The sequence below is a fragment of the Podarcis muralis genome, chromosome 7 (genome assembly GCF_964188315.1).
Source record: "Podarcis muralis chromosome 7, rPodMur119.hap1.1, whole genome shotgun sequence".
NCBI lineage: Eukaryota > Metazoa > Chordata > Lepidosauria > Squamata > Lacertidae > Podarcis > Podarcis muralis.
The window spans coordinates 634,812-656,543 of NC_135661.1; the positions used below are offsets into that span (position 1 = coordinate 634,812).

The following is a 21,732-nucleotide window of genomic DNA, read 5'->3' on the forward strand; positions in this document are numbered from 1 at the left end:
AGAGCTGGACCATAAAGAATGCTGATCACCGAAGAATGGATGCTTTTGAATTATGGTGCTGGAGGAGACTCTGGAGAGTCCCATGGACTGCAAGAAGATCAAACCTCTCCATTCTGAAGGAAATCAGCCCTGAGTGCTCACTGGAAGGACAGATCCTGAAGCTGAGGCTCCAATACTTTGGCCACCTCATGAGAAGAGAAGACTCCCTGGAAAAGACCCTGATGTTGGTGTGATAAGAATTTTAAGGTCTTGGATATATCTTAAATGTTCATAAATGTACCAACCAAGCACCTACATAGATCAGCACAGGAAACCCAACCTGAAACCATTTTTGATTCCCAAACTGACCAAATGTTTTCTCTGCAAGGTCAAAGGAAAATGGAAAAGCTTCCCCATTGCATTTTCCTTCACAAATCCTGTCTTAAGGGTATGTCTGTCTGTGTTTGAATAGGGTGAGCCTGTGACCTGGCTCAGGAACTAAGTACAGTGGTACCTCGGGTTAGGTACTTAATTCGTTCTGGAGGTCCGTTCTTAACCTGAAACTGTTCTTAACCTGAAGTACCACTTTAGCTAATGGGGCCTCCTGCTGCTGCCGCACCGCCGGAGCACGATTTCTGTTCTCACCCTGAAGCAAAGTTCTTAACCTGAGGTACTATTTCTGGGTTAGTGGAGTCTGTAACATGAAGCGTCTGTAACCTGAGGTACCACTGTATATGTGTTTGCCTTGTACAGTTATGAATATATATATATATATACGAAAGCAAATATATATATATATATATATATATATACACACACATATATATATATACATATACACACACACACACACACACACACACACACACACAATTCTTATAACAATAACAATATAACAATAAGATATACAGTGACTTCTGGTGCCCATAGAGAGTGTGATATGGTGACAGGCACAGAGGTCAGCAGTAGGTGGCACCAGAAGCGGCTATAGGCAGAGTTGACCGATTGCAGTTTTGTTCCCATCATCCTTCCTGATGAGATTTACTAGGAGAAACATCTAGACCAAGGAGGAGGAAGGCGACAGATAACTCCACCCCCCTGGCCCACTTAACAGCTAGAAAGCGGGCACACTGAGAAGTTGGGGGTGCCCCACTTCCACCCATAGACCACCCACCGCTGCTTGTTTGTATGTACTCCCTTTCTCAGGCACCTGCTGTCTCCCCCCACCCCATCATAAAAAAACCCCAGCCCCTGTTTCCACCTCCCTTGCTCTCCCTCCAACACCTTCCTTCTGGGCTGCCTCCGCCTCCTTTCCTTTCATGTTTAGGTGATAAGGTAAAGGGACCCCTGACCATTAGGTCCAGTCGTGGCCGACTCTGGGGTTGCGACATTCATCTCGCTTTACTGGCCGAGGGAGCCGGCGTACAGCTTCCGGGTCATGTGGCCAGCAGGACTAAGCTGCCTCTGGTGAACTAGAGCAGCGCATGGAAACGCCGTTTACCTTCCCGCCGGAGCGGTACCTGTTTATCTACTTGCACTGGTGTGCTTTCGAACTGCTAGGTTGGCAGGAGCAGGGACTGAGCAACGGGAGCTCACCCCGTTGCGGGGATTCAAACCGCCGACCTTCTGATTGGCAAGTCGTAGGCTCTGTGGTTTAACCCAGAGCGCCACCCGCGTCCCTGTGCCACCTGTGTCCCTGCGTTTGGGTGATACACCGTTGCTAATCCGAGCAGGAGGTTTCTGGAATCATGCAAATAGGTGTTTGAACAGGGTTTTTTTTATTACTTGTATATGCATTCTCCTGCCTCCACTATCACAAAGCAGCAAAACAGAGATCTTTTTGAGATGTGCCAAAACAGTCTCTGCATTTCTTTTTCCAGCGAAAGGAGCAAACACAAGACAAGAACAGGCACTTTCAGCAGCAAAGTGGCGAGAAAGGCTGCCCCCTGCTGGTGAGGAGGAGGGCATGATTTTAACTGTCTCCACACACCTGTGGAAAAGAAATGTTAGCAGACAGACGTTAAGACCCTGAAAACAGGTTTGCCCCTCCTGGAGAAAAAGCTTTACAATGGGACGTGCCGATCTTAATAGAGCCATAAGGGCAGGAGTCTTAGGTTGGGCTGAAGCTAAGGCCTCTCCCCACACAACTGCCCCCTACCCAGGTTGGGGGTACTATTCGTTCTCCAAGCAAAAACCAGCACAATTCAGGTACCAGATTCCATTCTTCCCTCTGTGTGGCGCCCGATCAGAGCCTGAAGGCATAAAACTCCTGGTATCCGATGAAAAGTCCATCCAGCTCTAACTTCCCACAGCAGGGAACCAGATTCCTCCCATTTGCTGCTATTTTGGCCCAGAAGTATTTGGAGGTAGACTGCGTCTAAAGCTGGAGGTTCCATTTTTTTTTTTTTTGGTCATTGCAGCTGATGCATCCATTCATAGAATTCACCACCACCATAAAGTTGGTCTGACTTGCTCTCTAAAGCCAGAGGACATGACCACATCCTTGCAATAACCAGTGATCCGGAAATCCTGGCCCAACCCGCCACCTTGTCGAACAAACCCGCTACATCGCTGCTTGCACCCTAGCCAGGAATAGCAGAGAACACCTGAAAGTTGGGTTTGCATACAGACATACAGGGAAATGGAGAGAAGGATCCAGCTTGCCATCCGCCCAGCCACCAATACAAACCGACGACATCACCTTAGGCAGAGTCAGACCACCAGATCCATGCAGCTTGGTGCTATCTACACTGGCTGGCAATGGATCTCCAGGGTCTCGGGCAGGGAGCGCCCCCAGCTCTACCCGGAGGTACCAGAGATCCCTTCTGCGTACAGAGCAAGGGCTCCCTCAATGAGCAACTGCCTCCCCATAAAAATTAGAAGACGCTAGCCCTCATGATTAGAATAAGGTAAAGGTAAAGGGACCCCTGACCATTAGGTCCAGTCGCGAACGACTCTGGGGTTGTGGCACTCATCTCGCTTTATTCGCCGAGGGAGCCGGCGTACAGCTTCTGGGTCATGTGGCCAGCATGACTAAGCCATGAGCCAGAGCAGCGCACGGAAACGCCGTTTACCTTCCTGCCAGAGCGGTACCTATTTATCTACTTGCACTTTGACGTGCTTTCAAACTGCTAGGTTGGCAGGAGCGGGGAACGAACAACGGGAGCTCACCCTGTCGTGGGGATTCGAACTGTTGACCTTCTGATCGGCAAGCCCTAGGCTCTGTGGTTTAACCCACAGCGCCACCCGTGTCCCTCATGATTAGAATAAAGAACTGGTTTAAACAGGAAGGTGCCTTTTCCTGTTGGTCCATCTATGTCAGTGCTTCCTACACTGACTGGCAGTGGCTCTCTGGGCTTCAGGCAGGAGTTTCCCCCAGCCTTACCTGAGCAGGTGCGCTCCTATAGAACTAGTGCATCTCCCTTGCAGGCCTGCCTCCAAATTGATGGGGCTGTTTCCCCTCTCCTCTCCCCACCACTAAAAAGCCCCCAACTTTCTTTTAAGCTGGCTGATAACTTTCTTTTTCAAGTGTGGGCATTTATATGGTCCTCTAGGAGATATTTTTAAAATAAAAAAACTGGCTTTATGACCGACATAAACGCCAACTCTGCTCTCAAGATGTAAAGGAAGTGGCGTCCTGACTGCGGACACACAGGCCAGCCAATCAGCGCTGCACGCAGCCATGACCGACACAAGGGCTAGCCAATCAGCGCTTCAGGGAGCCAGCTTGCTCCAAATAAACTGGCAAAACAGGTTGTCTTCAAAAAAAGGGATCCTTCTCAAGGGCAGCAATGGAAGAGGATTATTGGCTGTGCAAATTTAAAGGGGCCAGGAAGTTGATGCTTCGCCCATCAACCACGCGAAAGAAAGAAAGTGCTGAAAAGGGAGGTTTTATAGATATATGTATATATGTCTCCCTAAAAAATCCAGCCAAGCCTCTCAGCGCCATGAGCTTTCACTCTGCCACCTCCGGCTCAATGGTTATGCTGCTGTTGGTGACTCTGATGCCGTACCAGCCTGCCCAATACTGGGTGTCACTGCCTCCGTGGTGAAGGATGACGTGGCGGACTCCACGAGGGTAATTGTGAAACGTGTGCGAGACCTGGAGAGAGAGATGGAATAATAATAATAATAATAATAATAATAATAATAATAATAATAATTTATTATTTATACCCCGCCCATCTGGCTGAGTTTCCCCAGCCACTCTGGGCGGCTCCCAATCAAGTATTAAAAACAGTAGAGCATTAAATATTAAAAACTTCCCTAAACAGGGCTGCCTTCAGATGTCTTTTAAAGATAGGATAGCTGCTTATTTCCTTCACATCTGAAGGGAGGGTGTTCCACAGGGTGGGCGCCACTACCGAGAAGGCCCTCTGTCTGGTTCCCTGTAACCTCACCATGAGGGAACTGCCAGAAGGCCCTCAGTGCTGGACCTCAGTGTCCGGGCTGAACGATGGAGGTGGAGACGCTCCTTCAGGTATACTGGACTGAGACCGTTTAGGGCTTTAAAGCTCAGCACCAACACTTTGAATGGTGCTCGGAAACGTACTGGGAGCCAGTGTAGGTCTTTCAGGACCGGTGTTATGTGGTCCCGGCGGCCACTCCGAGTCACCAGTCTAGCTGCCGCATTCTGGATTAATTGCAGTTTCCGGGTCACCTTCAAAGGTAGCCCCACGTAGAGCGCATTGCAGTAGTCCAAGCGGGAGATAACTAGAGCATGCGCCACTCTGGCGAGACAGTCTGTGGGCAGGTAGGGTCTTAGCCTGCGTACCAGGTGGAGCTGGTAGACAGCCGGCCTGGACACAGAATTAACCTGCCCCTCCATGGAGAGACTCCCAGGCTGTGCAGAGGAAGAGGTTTGGATGCTGCGAAGTTTCTCGGCCTGATCGCCTCGTAAGGCCACCTTCGCGGGATAAAGAAGCAAAAGGTCCGAACATCCCAGCATCCTGTTCTCCAGGTAGCCAATCGGATGTCGCAACATCAAGAACCTCGCGAGGCACAGAGGCAGCAGCCCTCTGCTGATCTTTTAAGGCTGTATACCTGCTCATAGTAGACCTACCGAAGTTACCTGACCACTGCAGTCCATGGGCAAGATTACTGCAATGCGCTCTACGTGGGGTTGCCCTTGGGAGTGGTTCGGAAACTCCAGCCAGTGCAGATTGCTGATGGGTCGAGACCACTTGACACCATTGTTAAAGCGTCTCCCCTGCCTGCCTGTCTACTGCCAAGCCAGGTTCAAGTTCCTTGCACTACTTTACAAAGCCTTGAACAACTTTAGGTCCAGGCTACCTCAAGCGTCCCCTGAACCCTTATCTCCCAGCTCAAGCACTGACATCCTCTGCAGGAGTGTTATTTCACAACTCACTTGACAACAAGAAAACAAGCTTTTAGTGTTTTAGTTCCCAGTCCTGTGGAACTCTCTGCCACTAGAGGTTCAGCAGGTGCGCCTTTTGTGCCGACGTTTAAATGCCTGCTGAACTTTTCTATTCCTCCAGGCCTATGCAGACTTTTAAGAATACATTTTCCCAGAGTTTCTGATTTTAACTACAGTGGTACCTCTGGTTACAGATTTAACGTATTTTTCGCTCTACAAGACGCACCAGATGATAAGATGCACCTAGTTTTTGGAGGAGAAAAGCAAGAAAAAATATTCTGAATCCCAGAAGCCAGAACAGCAAGAGGGATCTGGCTTCTGGGATACCCGCTGAAGCCTCTCCTGGGCAGTGGGATGAAGGTTCCCCCTGCCCGGAAGAGGCTGTGCGTGGCTAAGCTGCCCTTTGTCCCTTCCCCCACCTTCCGCAAAAGCCAGCCAAGAGCCGTGCGCTCTTTAAAGGGAGCACGGCTCTTGGGGGCTCTTCTGGGAGATGGGGGAAGGGACAGAGCCCCGTGCTCTGTCCCTTCCCCCCACTTCCCGCAAGAGCTGTGCGAAGCCTCTGCAGGGGAGTGGGGAGCCTTCATCCCGCTGCCCTGTGGAGGCTTCGCGCGGCTATCCCAAAGCCAGAACAGCTAGTGGGAGTGCTGCACAGTGCTCCCTCTCCCTGTTCTGGCTTCCGGCTTAGCCGAGCAGCCTGCATTCGCCACATTTTCCCTTACTTTTTAGGAGGGAAAGAGTGCATCTTATAGAGCGAAAAATACGGTAATTCATTTCAAGGTGCCATGCGCACCCCAAAAAATCCGTAACTAGAGGCACAGCTTCTGTGCACACACGTGGTGCGATAGAGCGCTTCTACGCATACACGAGCAGCGAAACCTTGAAGTGTTTCCAGGTTTGCCACAGCCATAACCCGAAGATTCCATAATCTGCAGGTTACACAACACGAGGTACCACTGTATATGGTTTTCTATATGTTGTAAGCCACTCTGGTGGGGTTTTTTATTTTAAACGAATAGTGGTCTACAAATATATTTCTATAAATAAATCAACTGGTGTACTTGAATATCAGTTAATGGAAATCATAGGTATTGAGATCGCTGTTTCTGCCCTCAAACTGGCCACTTTGTAGGATGCTGGACTACAAGAGCCCCACGAGGACCAGAAACCGGAAAAAAAAACAAATGCCCAGCTTGCAGTTGTGCTCTGGGGGAAGGCAGAGCCATGCCAGGCCCACCCCACTGCCCCGCCCCACCCTGATGCCTTCACCTCGTGCCATGTTGCATCGCTCCACGGTTCAATGACCACGTCTTCGGGGTGAAATTCTTGCAGGACGATGTAGTCTGCGGAAAGAAGCTCCACCCGGAGCTGGTAGCGACAGCCGCAGTCGTATCGGGCAGCATACCTGGGATACGGAACACGAGGAATAAAAGGATGTCACAACTGGACAGGTGGGCGCAGACCCCAGCCCTAACCTTGCGTCTTTGCGGCATCCGGAGCCGGATTTAGGTTTGATGAGGCCCTAAGCTACTGAAGGTAATGGGGCCCTTTCTATGTCCAGCTGTCCTTTGTCAACAACAAATTGCCACTGTTTTTTTGTGTTGAATATATGCTATATGGTAATTTATGGACCTAAAGCCATTTGCACATAACAAAAGATGTACATCATAGGAGCCTACACAACACAAAACACTGTTGGTGTATGTAGGTTTTATTTTATTTGTTTTTTATCTTATATTTTGGAAATGTACATCCAGGTTTTTTTCCTTTAAATTTTTTTGGGGCCCCCAAGAGAGTGGGGTCCTAAGCTAGAGCTTGTTTAGCTTATACGTAAATCTGGCACTGGAGGTCGGTAGTGCGGTGTCAAATTTGGAAGTTCTGGGGCCCTTCCTCCAAGGCCACCCTACCTGCTCACAGCCACACACCTGCAATTATCTTATAATTATATAATACTAATAACAAGGGAATGGGACGCAGGTGGCGCTGTGGGTTAAACCACAGAGCCTAAGACTTGCCGATCAGAAGGCCGGCGGTTTGAATCCCCGCGGTGGGGTGCGCTCCCGTCGCTCGGTCCCAGCGCCTGCCAACCTAGCAGTTCGAAAGCACCCCCGGGTGCAAGTAGATAAACAGGTACCGCTCCGGCGGGAAGGTAAACGGCGTTTCCGTGCGCTGCTCTGGTTCGCCAGAAGCGGCTTAGTCCTGCTGGCCACATGACCCAGAAGCTGTACGCCGGCTCCCTCGGCCAATAAAGCGAGATGAGCACCGCAACCCCAGAGTCGGCCATGACTGGACCTAATGGTCAGGGGTCCCTTTATCTTTACCTTTACCTTTAATAACGAGGGATGCATTGCAACTATCAGTGCAGATCTCCACAAGTTGCCTGGATCTACTACTTTCACGGGCAAATGATTTGGAGTGCTGCACTATCAATTTTCAAGGTGACTTTAGAAGTTCCACTGTACTCAATAAAAGCTTGCACACCATACCCTTGAAAACTTGCATTTCAGTGCTCCTAAATGCTGAGCTTTTTTTCTTTTGTAAATTTATTTATTTTCCACAGTTACATTTCCACAATTAAAAACAAAAGTTAACTCACGTTTCTACCAGATCTGGATTTATACAGATACATTTTCACGAACCTTCTCTTTGAGATTCTTTGAATCTCTAGACTTCCCTGCATACCCTCTTCTGGCTCCTTCTATAAACAAAATTCTGCTGCATTTCCATACTTAGGTAAAGGTAAAGGGACTCCTGACCATTAGGTCCAGTCGTGGCCGAATCTGGGGTTGCGGCGCTCATCTCGCTTTATTGGCCGAGGGAGCCGGCGTACAGCTTCCGGGTCATGTGGCCAGCAGGACTAAGCTGCTTCTGGTGAACCAGAGCAGCGCATGGAAACGCCGTTTACCTTCCCGCCGGAGCGGTACCTATTTATCTACTTGCACTTTGAGGTGCTTTCAAACTGCTAAGTGGGCAGGAGCAGGGACCGAGCAACGGGAGCTCACCCGTTTAGTAAGTCCTAGGCTCTGTGGTTTAACCTACAGCGCCACCCGCATCCCATTTCCATACTTACACTTATCCAATTATTATTTCCCTTAATTTTATCTAATCTTCTATTAGTTGCAAGTGTTCACTTAAAACCCTGCCACTGTATCAACCTGTTTACAGTTTATAGCTTGTTTATAGCTTTGAAGCACACAGAACAACTCGCTTTCCACATGCCTTCTCCAGAGGGACTCTAGGAGCCCGTTCTCAGTGGCCGACTTGCCTCTTTTCACTCCCGTTGGCACAAAGAATTAGAAGACTCCTTCTCATTGGCTAAAAAGCTTCACTTTTGTGCAGATTGGTCAGCTCTGGGATGCTGGAGTCAGAGACCCCACTGCAGAAATAGTATCTAGACCCAGGGCCACTACCCCATTGGAGGAGATTAATGGTGAACATACCGGTACCTTTGCAAATAGCTACCCCTGCAAGGAATTAAGTGTGCCTCATTCTATAGCAAATAAAGTGGGCTTTCAGTGCTGTTACCCCTTCCTCCCGTTTTTGTGCCCTCCTTTCTCTGAGTTCTCTCCCACCCCAATTTACTTACCAATCCTTCACCACAATAGCTGGCTTGACCTCGTCCATCAGCTCATCCCAGTAGCCGTGATTCTTTAAGGTAACAAGCTGGTTTTTGAGGCAGAGCCTGCAAAGGCACATTGGAGGTGTTCAAAAGTACCAGTGGTTCAAGGGGGGGGGGGCAGGGAGTGCGTGTGGCAGGGAGGAGAGGTTGCAACAAGCAAACAAACACCTTCAGAGTCACTTTCTTGAGAGGGAGGGAGACCACACCACTGAGATTCCCGTTGGGACATTTTGATCTCTTCTCCATGGGGCCATAATAATAATAATAATAATATTTGTACCCTGCCCATGACAATAAAGATATTATTCATTATTATTCATTATTCATCTGGCTGGGTTTCCCCAGCCACTCTGGGTGGCTTCCAGCAAAGATTAAAAATACATCAAAATGTCACACATTAAAAACTTCCTTGAACGGGGCTGCCTTCAGGTGTCTTCTAAATGTCAGGTAGTTGTATCTCTTTGACATCTGACGGGAGGGCGTTCTACAGGGCGGGTGCCACCACCGAGAAGACCCTCTGCCTGGTTCCCTGTAACCTCACTTATCTCAGGGAGGGAACTGCCAGGAGGCCCTCAGTGTCTGGGCAGAACGATGGGGGTAGAGACGCTCCTTCAGGTATACTGGGCTGAGGCCGTATGCCAATGCTTTTCTTGTAGGGGGGAAAAGTGCCGGTATTCACCAGCAAGTGGGGCAGAGCCTGGGGGAGGGGCGTAGCCTGACGCCAAAGCTGGACAGTGAGGGCGGGTTAGCTGCTTGGTGCTCCTGCCCACGTGAAGAGGCCTCCCCTGCCTGGCTTTGGGAAGGAGGCAGCAGGGCTCTAAAATCCTGTCAGAGCACCCTGCTTCCTTCCCCAAGGTGGGCAAGCGCTTCCCCAGGCTTGGAGAAGTATGCATAATACTCTGACAGGAATTTGGAGCCCTCCAGTCTCCCCTGCAAAAGGTGGCAGTACTGCACACCGCCAGAGAAAAAGCTCTAGGAAACCGCTAAGGATTTTCTCTGCATGGTGTCTTCCGGAGCTGAGCCGAAGCACTGGAAACAGCCTTCGGGGCTGGAAAGTCTCCGCGCAAATTTAATAATAATAATACATTTTTTATTTATGCCCCGCCCTTCCCAGTTCAAAAACCGGGCTCAGGGCAGCTAACAACAAATTTAAAACACTTAATTGTAAAAACAGCATAAAATACACTATAAAAACATGAATAACAATAAAATTCCAAATTCAGAAATCAATTTAGGGGAAATAAGCATTAGATAATCCCCAGGGCTAGCTGGGCCCTACTTGGGCCAGCGAGGAGGCCGGAGGAGAATTAGCTGTGGGGTCTCAGAGCGGGTGATCTTCATAAAAGGGGAGGGGGAGGGAAGAAAAGGGAAATAAAAGATCAGGCTGAATTCAAATTAAATTTAAGGGGGGACGGAAGGACTAATGGGGCAAACGAATGCGTCAACCCAATTTTACGGGAGGAATGAGGATGCTGCGTCGCTCTGGGACACAATTCTCATCATCTCCAGTCATCGGCTCTGCTGGCTGAGGGGGGAGGTCTAAAATATCCTGAAGGCCACAGGTTCACCATATTTGAACCGTTACTTGCCTTTGCTGCCCCTAGCTAACACCGTCAGAACTCCGCTTCCTTTTAATGCTGAGCTGGAGAAGCTCCAGATGTTGTATGACATCTCCCATTATCCCATGCTGACTGGGGCTGATGGGAGTCCTGGATGGCTACAGGTTCCTCATCCCTGAACTCCATCACTTGCCTTTACTGCCCCTGGCTACCACCGTAACTGTCAGTTTGCATTTCTTAGTGCAAAAAGCATTGCTCTGATATGTAGAGATCTTTCCTATTCTACTTATTCTGGAAGCTTTGTAGTGAACAGGTGGGATTGCTATGAGGAATTATAACAAATATAGAGTAAACCATCTGTGTCAGCAATGAAAGCATTGCGTTGACTGGGTTTAAACTATTTTGATATGATTCTTGATCAATCCACACCTCTGCATCCCTCTTCCATTTCTCTTTCTTGACCAGTCACATACCCTGCCAGTTGCTTCGCCAGGCATGCCTCCTGGGCCATAAAGAAAGTGGGCAAGTTTCTTTGATGCAGCTTTTCTGATATGTTAATCTTAGGATGTTAATCTTAGGGAAGGTGATAATGATCGCTGTCTTCCTGGCCATCCTTCTTATCAAGTGCATTGCTTGTTCATGACCTCAGGGGTTGCCAAATGCACTCCTTTGTAGTTCTGTTTTGTTTACCCCAGAGATATGTGTGCTTAATTAGTTTTGGTAGTTTAACTTTGTCCCCACTTGGGGTTTGTTGAAATGCTCAGAAGATATCTGATTGGTTCTTACGAACACTCTGAAAAAAGTTCTTTTGTGAATAAAACGACCTGGGCTAGAGGGTGGAGACAGTGATTATTATACGTCTTGCTGGTTCAAGCCTCTGTGTGTATTCTTATTAACCAGAGTTCAATCCTTCCTTTGCTTTGGGAACGCCTCAAGCTTCTCCGTGTGACAGAAACAAGCAGAAGGTTCATGAACTTTGGGTTATTCCTTCAGAGAAGCTGAGTACAGCTGGCTTAAACTGGTTCTGTTATCACTTTCAGTCAAGGTCATGCTGTCTATAAAAGTAGGGCCAGAAGGAGTCTGGGTTTCACTTCCTATTCCTATCTCTTTTCCTTCTGGTGTGGTGTTCTGCACATAGTATGCTTAGTGTTAAGGCTTAGACTTATTCTAAGTTATTGTAAGTTTAAGTTACTTCTGCTGCAACTGGATTTCTTATGGACAGGGCCAATCCTGTATGTATTTTAGTTGTGACCATTATGCTCATTTGCCTTCAGTAGCAGTAAAGCTCCGCTGGATGAAATACAATTGCCTCTGGTCTATTTTTTGGGAATCTTGCAACGTTTAAGTTTTTACTTTGCTAACTATGTCGGAGTTCTGCTCTGGATCAATATTGAGTAGAATTCCATGACAATAACCACTCTGCCTTCTTTTAACTGAAATAAAAAATTAAGGTCTTATGTAGATAATAAAGGTTCATAAATGTGCCAAGCAAACACGTACATAAATATATAAACCACATGTCTGAAGCTGCACAGGAGAACAGCCATGTTGCCATTTTGACTCCCAAACTGGCCAGGTGTTTTTTCTGCAAAGTCAAATGGAAAAGCCTCCCCGTTGTCTTCTCCTTCACAAATCCTGTCTTATCTGTATATGAATAGGGTGAGCCTGTGATCTGGCTCAGGAACTAAGTATTTATCATTACAAAAGATTGGCCAGGCTCCCCAGGGAATCAATCCAGTAAGCATTAACAGGTAATCTGCCAGACAGGAGATAAACAACGACAGGAGGTAAACAAAGCACTCAGATTTCTGCTGTAGACCTCCCTTTCTGTGATGTAGGTATGATGTATCTGGGGTGTGGTCTTAAGCTACACCCCTTCTGTGATGTATGCATGATGTTTCTGGGGGTGGTCTTGGACTCCAGGGCTGGCAATTTAAAATGTCTATATAAGGGGGGACACACCTTGGTTCTGGGTCCTCCTCCTTTCCTGCGTGAGAGGGGGGCACCCTGTTGCAAATGTTCAATAAAGATCAGGCTTACAAGCCGCTTTGCTTCTCAATATTCTCTGGTTGGCCTCTGTTCTTTCCTCTGACCGATGGAGAACCTACAAAGGACTCTATAAGGGCTATTATGTAAGGGAATAAGGGCAGATTTTCGTTTATTACATAACACAGAGATGAGGGACCTGTGGCCCTCTAGGTGTTGCTGGACTCCAACTCCCATCATCCTGGAGCATGGCTACTAGAAACCCAACAACTTCTCAAAGCCACAGATTCCCCACCAACATCTGACAGGCAGCCACGATGACCCTACCTCCTGCTCTCTTTGGCAACCAGACAATGAGGCCAATCTGATCTCACCTTTCAGCATGGGTTACTTCCAATACTAGTCCTACTCAGAGTAGACCCACTGCAGTCAAGGGACATGACTGACTATGGTCCATTTCCCCCCTCAATGGGTCAATTCTCGAATGGAACATTGTCGGTATCTGGATGAAAACTGGTGCACCCTAGGAATCTCATTTCATTTTAAAAATAAATAAAAAATGGAAGTTACTAGTCCTCAAGACTGATTTAGGTCCAGGAATTTCAGCTGGCCTGTCTCTCAGTAGGACTTGGCTGGAGACAACCCAAAGGGTGGCATCTGGGTGCAAACTGGCATACCCGAAAAGGAAGAAGTTTGTCAGGTACAACGCTAAGATCTTTCACGTAATCCTCACCCGTAAGATGTCACGAAGTATTTGCGGACGTGCGGGTCAGGAAATTCCCTCCCATGGTTTCCAGGAAGGTCCTCAATCTTCCACTCGTCCCCTCCATTCTGTTCAATTTTCCAGGAGTTGAAGCCCGCTGTAGGGGAAAGCAGAAAGAGAAGATATAATGAAAGCAGAGGACACCGTCACTGTCCAATTGGCAGTGACCTTTTCCAAGTCCCTTGACAAGTACACAGAGCTGAAGGAGGAAACTGAAAGAGAGGCATTCATTTCTACTTCCTCTTTCAGCTAGATGTGCTTTTCAAGGCTCTGAATTGCTCTGACGGCTCTTGGCATTTTACCAGATCCTTCCATAGCTCAGTCGGCAGAGCATGAGACTCTTTAACCTCAGGGTTGTGGGTTCGAGCCCCACATGGGGCGAAAGATTCCCTCATTGCAGCGGGTTTAACTAGATAACCCTTGTGGTCCATAGCTGTCAACTTTCAGATTTGAAAATAAGGGATCAGCAGCCTCACGTGTCCCGGGGACAGTCTATGGGATATCTAACAATCCGGGATAGCAGTGGGAAGCAGCGCTGGAATAAGGGAATTTCCCACAGAAAAAGGGAATGTTGACAGCTATGTCGTGGTCCCTTCCAAGTCTACCATTCTATGATTCCATGACAGTGATCACAATGGCTGTTCTTTTCTCTTTATTTTTCGCCCATTGTTTTTTATTGAGTTTCAAAGGTTTTCAACAATCTGACACCGTGACAGAAACCAGAGCGCACGGAAACGCTGTTTACCTTCCCACCAAAGCGGTACCTATTTATCTACTTGCACTGGCGTGCTTTCGAACTGCTAGGTTGGCAGGAGCTGGAACAAAGCAACAGGAGCTCGCTCCGTCGTGGGGATTCGAACCGCCGATCTTCTGTTCAGCAAGCCCAAGAGGCTCGGTGGTTTAGACCACAGCGCCACCCGCCTCCTTTTTACATCCCATCCAGGGACAAGCGCTCAGGTCGGGAAGCAGGGAGGGCGAAGGGTGTGGCTTGTGGAGAAGGGGGCGTGGCTCACAAAATTCCTGAGGGCCAGACAGAAAGGACTCGAGGGCCGCATCCCATCCTCCAGACTTTTGAGGCCCAGCTCAACGCCACCCGCACCCCACCAACGTTTGAAGGAAGGGTGCTCCAAATCAGCTCAAAATCTGCGCCTAATAATAATAATAATAATAATAATAATTTATTTATACCCCACCCATCTGGCTGGGTTTCCCCAGCCACTCTGGGTGGCTTCCAACAAAACACTAAAATACAATAACCTGTTAAACATTAAAAGCTTCCCTAAACAGGGCTGCCTTCAGATGCCTTCTAAAAGTTTGGTAGTTTTTTTTCTCTTTGACATCTGGCGGGAGGGTGTTTCACAGGGAGGGTGCCACTACCGAGAAGGCCCTCTGCCTGGTTCTCTGTAACTTAGCTTCTTGTAGTAAGGGAACCGGCAGAAGGCCCTCAGAGCTGGACCTCAGTGTCCGGGCTGAACGATGGAGGTGGAGACGCTCCTTCAGATATACTGGACCGAGGCCGTTTAGGGCTTTAAAGGTCAGCACCAACACTTTGAATTGTGCTCGGAAACATACTGGGAGCCAGTGTAGGTCTTTCAAGACCGGTGGCCACTCCCAGTCACCAGTCTTGCTGCCGTATTCTGCAGTTGTAGTTTCCGGGTCACCTTCAAATGTAGCCCCACATAGAACGCATTGCAGTAGTTCAAGTGGGCGATAAACAGAGCATGCACTACTCTGGCGAGACAGTCTGTGGACAGGGAGGGTCTCAGCCTGCGTACCGGATGGAGCTGGTAAACAGCTGCCCTGGACACAGAATTGACCTGCGCCTCCATGGACAGCTGTGAGTCCAAAATGACTCCCAGGCTGCGCACCTGGTCCTTCAGGGGCACAGTTACCCCATTCAGGACCAGGGAGTCCTCCACACCCACCCGCCTCCTGTCCCCCCAAAACAGTACTTCTGTCTTGACAAGACAAGAACAAACCTTCGGCACAAGGGTTCTGAATTAAGTTCTTCCGCAGGGTGGAGAGGAAGTAGAATATCCTCCAGTCGGGAACGTTCCTATCCGGCGCACGGGGGTGGAACCCTTCAAGGTGACACTTTCGCTTCCACAGCGAAGGGAGGTCCACCAAGTTGCGCCACAGCAAGCAAACGAGGCGGCAGCGGAGAACCAGCTCCCTGGCGGGGACCAGGCACAGCACGTCGATCAGGATGTCTTCCGGCAAATCTCCGATGTTCACCATCTTACTCTGGGGTGTTCTCAGCTGTCTGCAAAAAAGGAAAAAAATAATAAATCGGTAAAAGGGCTGTTGAGGGAAGGGCCACATTTATTTATTTATTTTTGAAATAATTTTTCTTTGAATATAAAATCATAACATACACATACAACCATACACATCAACGATTAAAATATTCCTCTGAATCTCTGGACTTCACCTCCATGGGCCCTATTATTAAACCTTCCCTACTGCATCTTTTTCAATAGTCCCATGTTTTAAAGAACTCCATAGTACTTGCTAGGTTACAAGTGTTATCGCAATTCTGCTAATGTTTTCACCTGCTTGGAGTGGACTCCAAGATAAATTATACGTTTCCCCCATTCTTTGTTGAAGTTTTGGTCTTCTTGGTTCCTGAGCTTTCTGGTCAAGCGTTGCCATTTCGGCATAGTCCAACAACAGTTTAATTTGCCATTCTTCTCTATTAGCCATCCCTGGGCTGATAGCATCTGTGCGTCTGTCGTTGCATACATAAAGAGTATTTTCTGCTCCCTTGGGATATCAGCACCTACAAATCCTAATAGAAAAGCCTCTGGCTTTTTAAAAATTAAAGTTAATTTAAACAGCTATCCCCTACTACTCCTACTCAGAGTAAAGGTAAAGAGACCCCTGAACATTAGGTCCAGTCGTGGCAGACTCTGGGGTTGCAGCGCTCATCTCGTTTTATTGGCTGAGGGAGCCGGCGTACAGCTTCCGGGTCATGTGGCCAGCATGACTAAGCCGCTTCTGGCGAACCAGAGCAGCGCACGGAAATGCCATTTAACTTCCCGCTGGACTGGTACCTATTTATCTACTTGCACTTTGATGTGCTTTTGAACTGCTAGGTTGGCAGGAGGAGGGACTGAGCAATGGGAGCTCACCCCGTCATGGGGATTCGAACCACCGACTTTCTGATCGGCAAGTCCTAGGCTCTTGGTTTAACCCACAGCGCCACCCACGCCCCCCTACTCAGAGTAGACCCATTGAAATTACTGGATATGCCTGAGGTCCAATGGGTCTACTCTATGAGTAAAAGTGAGTTGAATACAACCCATATTGTACAATAATAATTTTAAGCAAACAATAAAACATTGCAAAAAGTAAATACGGTAAATCCTGGCATAGGGTTAGCATGAAATAATTTATAGACTGCTCCCCCCATCCCTGGCGTTTCAGAAGTGTATTGGTCTCAGCACCTGAACAGAACCTCCATACTCCAAGGCAATATACCTGACACTGTGTTCGGTCAAGAGGGAAGCAGGGCCATCTCCTTCATGCCTTCATGCCTTGATGAAGGCTTCTGTGGAAAGCAGATTGTCGAAACTAGAGATAAGTGTCCCGTCCCCCACTGGCTCTTATTATAGCTGATCTGAACCTCCATTTGTCAAGGCAGTATACCTCAGAGGATCATATGGGGGTGGAGTAGGAACAGCAGGGAAGGCCCTGCTTTCTTGTGAACTTCCTTAGAAGCTTCTACCCGGTTGTCACTGGAAACGGAATTATGGGCTAAATGGATTTTTGGAGCCTCCGCAAACCGAGAGTGTCTATCTGAGTGTCAAAATCTGTGGGAAATCTGCTGGGGGGGGGGCAGTGCCTGCTCTCCTACTATGCCTGGCAGTTCCCCAACAGTTCTGACAAAATTTCATGGCATAAAAATGGAATTTCCTGGTTCGTTCTTGACACCATTTTGCCACCCTCACCACCTGCTTGAAGGATAAAACTGATGGCTATTCACACAAAAAGTCTGGCATAGTGGTTAGAGGGCCTGGAAGAGACCAGGGTTCAAATCGCAATTCAGTCATTAAACTCAGCCCTAACCTCCCTCACAGGGATGTTGTGAGGAAAAAATGATGGGATTGGCAGGGAACCTTGGAAGAAAAGTGGGATATAAATAATAACAGCAATATTTGTAATATGAATTCATTGTTATCGTTATATTTTATAACCTGCCTTCTTTCCAGACCAGGACTGAAAGCTGCTTACAAAAATTATAATAACAGAGATTAAAAACCTAAAAGCTGAGAACATATAAAAGGTAATCATAGTCATTAAGCCACTAATAGAATTGAAACAATATTTTAAAAAATATTAATATACAGATAATAAATACACCCCTGCAGTATTCAAAAGCCCTTTCTTTAAAAATAAAAATATCAGTTCCCAAAGGCCTGTTGGAATAAACCAGTCTTTATTTAGCGGTTTTAATACCTATCTATCTCTATGCATATGAAGACTGTTATCAGAGCTGTGAAAGCAGCGCCTATAACTTCTGCCCCAACAAAACAGAAAGGACTAACAACAGGAGTTTCAGTTCCTGATTTATGTAACTCATTTTTCATTTTGGGTGTGGCTTTAAAGGTTAAAAGCATCCCAATGCCATGACAGCCACACGGTTTGGGCGGTGGCAGGGAGAGGGAGTGTTATTCCAGTTCAGCAATTTAATTCATTGTTAATAAACTACAGACTTCAACAGCGTTTGGTGTTTGTGTACGACAGAGAGAGAGAGAGAGAAGAGAAGAAGAGCAGGTTTATACAACAACCCTGTAGTGTGTACCCCACTATTAACATGAAGATGCCTATGCAACAACCCTGTCATGTAAAGGTAAAGGGACCCCTGACCATTAGGTCCAGTCGTGACCGACTCTAGGGTTGAGGCTCATCTCGCTTTAATGGCCAAGGGAGCCGGCGTACAGCTTCCGGGTCATGTGGCCAGCAGGACTAAGCTGCTTCTGGCGAACCAGAGCAGCGCACGGGAACACTGTTTACCTTCCCACCAGAGCGGTACCTATTTATCTACTTGCACTTCGAACCCCGGGGGTTAAACCACAGAGCCTAGAACTTGCCGATCAGAAGGTCAACGGTTTGAATCCCCGCGACGGAGTGAGCTCCCATTGCTCAGTCCCTTCTCCTGCAAGCCTAGCAGTTCGAAAGCACGTCAAAGTGCAAGTAGATAAATAGGTACCACTCCGGCGGGAAGGTAAATGGCATTTCCGTGTCCTGCTCTGGTTCGCCAGAAGCGGCTTAGTCATGCTGGCCACATGACCCGGAAGCTGAACGCTGGCTCCCTCGGCCAAAAAAGCGAGATGAGCGCCGCAACCCCAGAGTCGGCCGCGACTGGACCTAATGGTCAGGGGTCCCTTTACCTTTATAGCCTACATATAGTAGGGGGTATTTAAAATGAGAGTCATCATAGCGTCCTTTTCGAAATATGACAACTGTTTGTGCCATTCTAAATTATTTGAATGGTCTCTTGAGCAACAAACCCGCTTCCCAAAAAGATCGGGGTTTTTTTTTCAAGGAGGAAAGCGATAAGAAAATAAAATTGAATGTGTGGACGCAACACTTGCTTTGACGCAACATCAATACAGTGGTACCTCGGGTTAAGCACTTAATTCATTCCGGAGGTCCGTTCTTAACCTGAAACTGTTCTTAACCTGAAGCACCACTTTAGCTAATGGGGCCTCCTCCTGCTGCCGTGCCGCCGGAGCACGATGTCTGTGCTCATCCTGAAGCAAAGTTCTTAACCTGAAGCACTATTTCTGGGTTAGCGGAGTCTGTAACCTGAAGTGTATGTAACCCGAGGTACCACTGTATCACCTCCCTGCAAGCAAACCAGCCCATTTTGTCCAATCTCTTTTTGCAATCAAATCAAGGCAAAGCCAGAGAGAGAATGCCTTGGGGCAACTCTTGAGGCCTGGTCCAGTTCCCATTTCCGATTTCTGAGCAAACGAAACTCGCCACAGCCTTGCGGTGCAGACCTGACCTTTTTACGCGGCGAAGAGAACCAAAAGACGGCCACTTTTCAGCACCGCTGTTTATTATTCAACACTTTAAAAAAAAAAAAAAAAAAGCTTATCATCACAAATCTGGAAGTATACTTTATAATCGGATAACGCTCATATTCTTTACCCGGACTTGTTGTTTTAACCCGTCTGCAACTGTTCTGTTTTAGATACATCATAAGTGAAACAATAATAATAATATTTCGCTTGGTTATTTAATGTAAAAACATGGGATCAGCCCAGTATCCTGTTCTCACTGTGGTCAACCAGCTGCCCCAACCGGCTGCTCAAAAGCAAGACCCCCCAAAGCAGCAACAATTCCCCCCCCCCCGACCCCTGCCCCAAAACTACACACAGAAGCATCAAGATCCCCCCCCCCCCCCCCGCTTGTAGCACTGCCTCTATGCTGGTATCGGTAAGCTTTGCATGGCTTAAGGGGAGATTTTTTTTTTCTTGCGGAATGCACCCGGGAGAGGGGGTTGTCCACCGACTCAATCCTACAGACCCCTCTTGCGTTCTCACGTGCAAAAAACTCTCGCGAAACACACACGCGCAACAACAACCAACCTACCCCTTGTCTGCCTTGCACGAGGTCCCCATCCCTTAAAAAACAACAACAACAACTGGATTTTTACCTTTCCAGCGGAGCAATGGAAAACGAGTCTCTGCCCCGAGCAGCACCCAGTTGCAAAACGGAGAGAATGCAAAAAATGTGGGGCGGGGAGAAAGGGAGAAACAGAAAGTATCCAGGAGGAAATATTAAAATGACAAGCCGGGGGAAGTCCCGCCCGGTGCTCCTCCTCCACCAACCAGGCGGCCTCTGCTTCTGCTCCCAGAAGAAGGGAAATCCCAGGCGCCACACAGAGCTGAGAAAAGTCTAGAGTAGTGCCACTGTCGTCAGTCACCAGTTGGGGATTTCCAGGTTCTCTTCCAGGAAGCCATTCATCAGTTCCGTTTGCTGTCTCAACCCGAGCCTCCTGTCGTTGCTATTTTAAAATAATTTTTTAAGGTGGTCTTTATGTTAACGTTTTAAAATAGGAATGCTTCGTTGCGCATTTCAGCTACGGATCTTTATTTTGACAGTGTTTCTATTTAGGCAGATTTTAATCATGCTTTAAACTTTGTGTAACGATTTATTATCATGAGAATTTATAGACACTGGGTGCTTGGTTCCACTCACTCTGGAATGTAGTTATAACTGAGAAAATATTATTATTCCTATTAGTCTATTACTTCACCCTAAGCCCAAGGAACGAAATTTGAGGTTTCGACAAGGACTGGAACCAACGGAATTTTTTTATATGATTAGCACCCCTTCATTTTTGAGACAGCCCTCAGCACAAGCCCTGCAAATCTGAAACTGTGATAGGAATTTTATGTTACAGATAGGTAGCCGTGTTGGTCTGCCATAGTCAAAACAAAAAAAAATCCTTCCAGTAGCACCTTAAAGACCAACTAAGTTAGTTCTTGGTATGAGCTTTCGTGTGCATGCACACTTCTTCAGATACCCGGACTTCCATTTCATGCAGCTCAATGTGGTGCCTTTGGTATCTGAAGAAGTGTGCATGCACACGAAAGCTCATACCAAGAACTAACTTAGTTGGTCTTTAAGGTGCTACTGGGAGGAATTTTATGGTCTTAGATATATGGTAATGTTCATAACTGCACATACATAGATCAACACAGGAAGACCAACCTGGAACCATTTTGATTCCTAAACTGACCAAATCCTTTCTCTGCAAGGTTAAACTGGAAAAGCCTCCCCATTGTCTCTTTCCTCACAAATCCTGTCTCAAGGATATGTCTGTTTGAATAAGGTGTGAGCCTGTGACCTGGCCCAGGAAATAAGTATTTTACCACTACAAAAGAATGGCCAGGCAATCCAATCAAGTAACTTGCCAGACAGGAGATAAACTGTGACAGGAGAAAAACAACATTTAAATTTCTGTGATGTAGGTGGGATGTATCTGAGGGGTGGTCTTAGGATACACCCCTTCTGTGATGTATGCATAATGTTTCTGGGGGTGGTCTTGATCTAGAGAATGGGAATTTCAAAAGTCTTTATAAGCCCTTGCACAGCATTTTTGTGGGGGTCCTCCTCCTCCTGCGTGTGAGGGAGTAAGTACCCTGTTGCAACAGATCAATAAAGATCAGGCTTACTAGCTGCTTTGCTTCTCAATATTCTCTGGTTGGCCTCTGCTATTTTCTCCTACCAATAGGGAACCTATGTAAGGACTCTATATGGGCTCTTGGATACCCCATAAGGGAAAAAGGGCATATTTTATTTACAACAAAACTATACTTGATATTCCAGTAACACTATTGTTCTCTGCTTGGGCTGTGTTGCCCCGCTTCTTTCAAACCCAAGGCAGCTCTGAAACAGAAATTTGGAAAACAAAACTCTCTTGCAATCCTGCGTC

The 21,732-nt window shown here is 47.5% G+C and overlaps 1 protein-coding gene across 2 annotated transcripts; it reads right to left on the bottom strand.

The window, feature by feature from the left end:
- Positions 1-1,738: 1,738 nt before the first annotated feature.
- Positions 1,739-20,114, bottom strand: LOC114602814 (F-box only protein 6-like). Of its 2 annotated transcripts, none has more exons than XM_028741489.2 (6): positions 19,948-20,114; positions 15,260-15,543; positions 13,251-13,377; positions 8,940-9,035; positions 6,623-6,758; positions 1,739-4,081 (listed from the first exon to the last, which is right to left on the bottom strand). In XM_028741489.2, exons 2-6 carry the CDS (start codon positions 15,516-15,518, stop codon positions 3,935-3,937), a joined length of 765 nt encoding a protein of 254 aa, XP_028597322.2. In that variant the 5' UTR covers positions 15,519-15,543; positions 19,948-20,114; the 3' UTR covers positions 1,739-3,934. The 2 variants fall into 2 exon arrangements, with proteins under 2 accessions (XP_028597322.2, XP_028597323.2); XM_028741490.2 differs by lacking the exon at positions 19,948-20,114 and adding an exon at positions 16,761-16,783.
- Between the last annotated feature and the right edge of the window lie 1,618 nt (positions 20,115-21,732).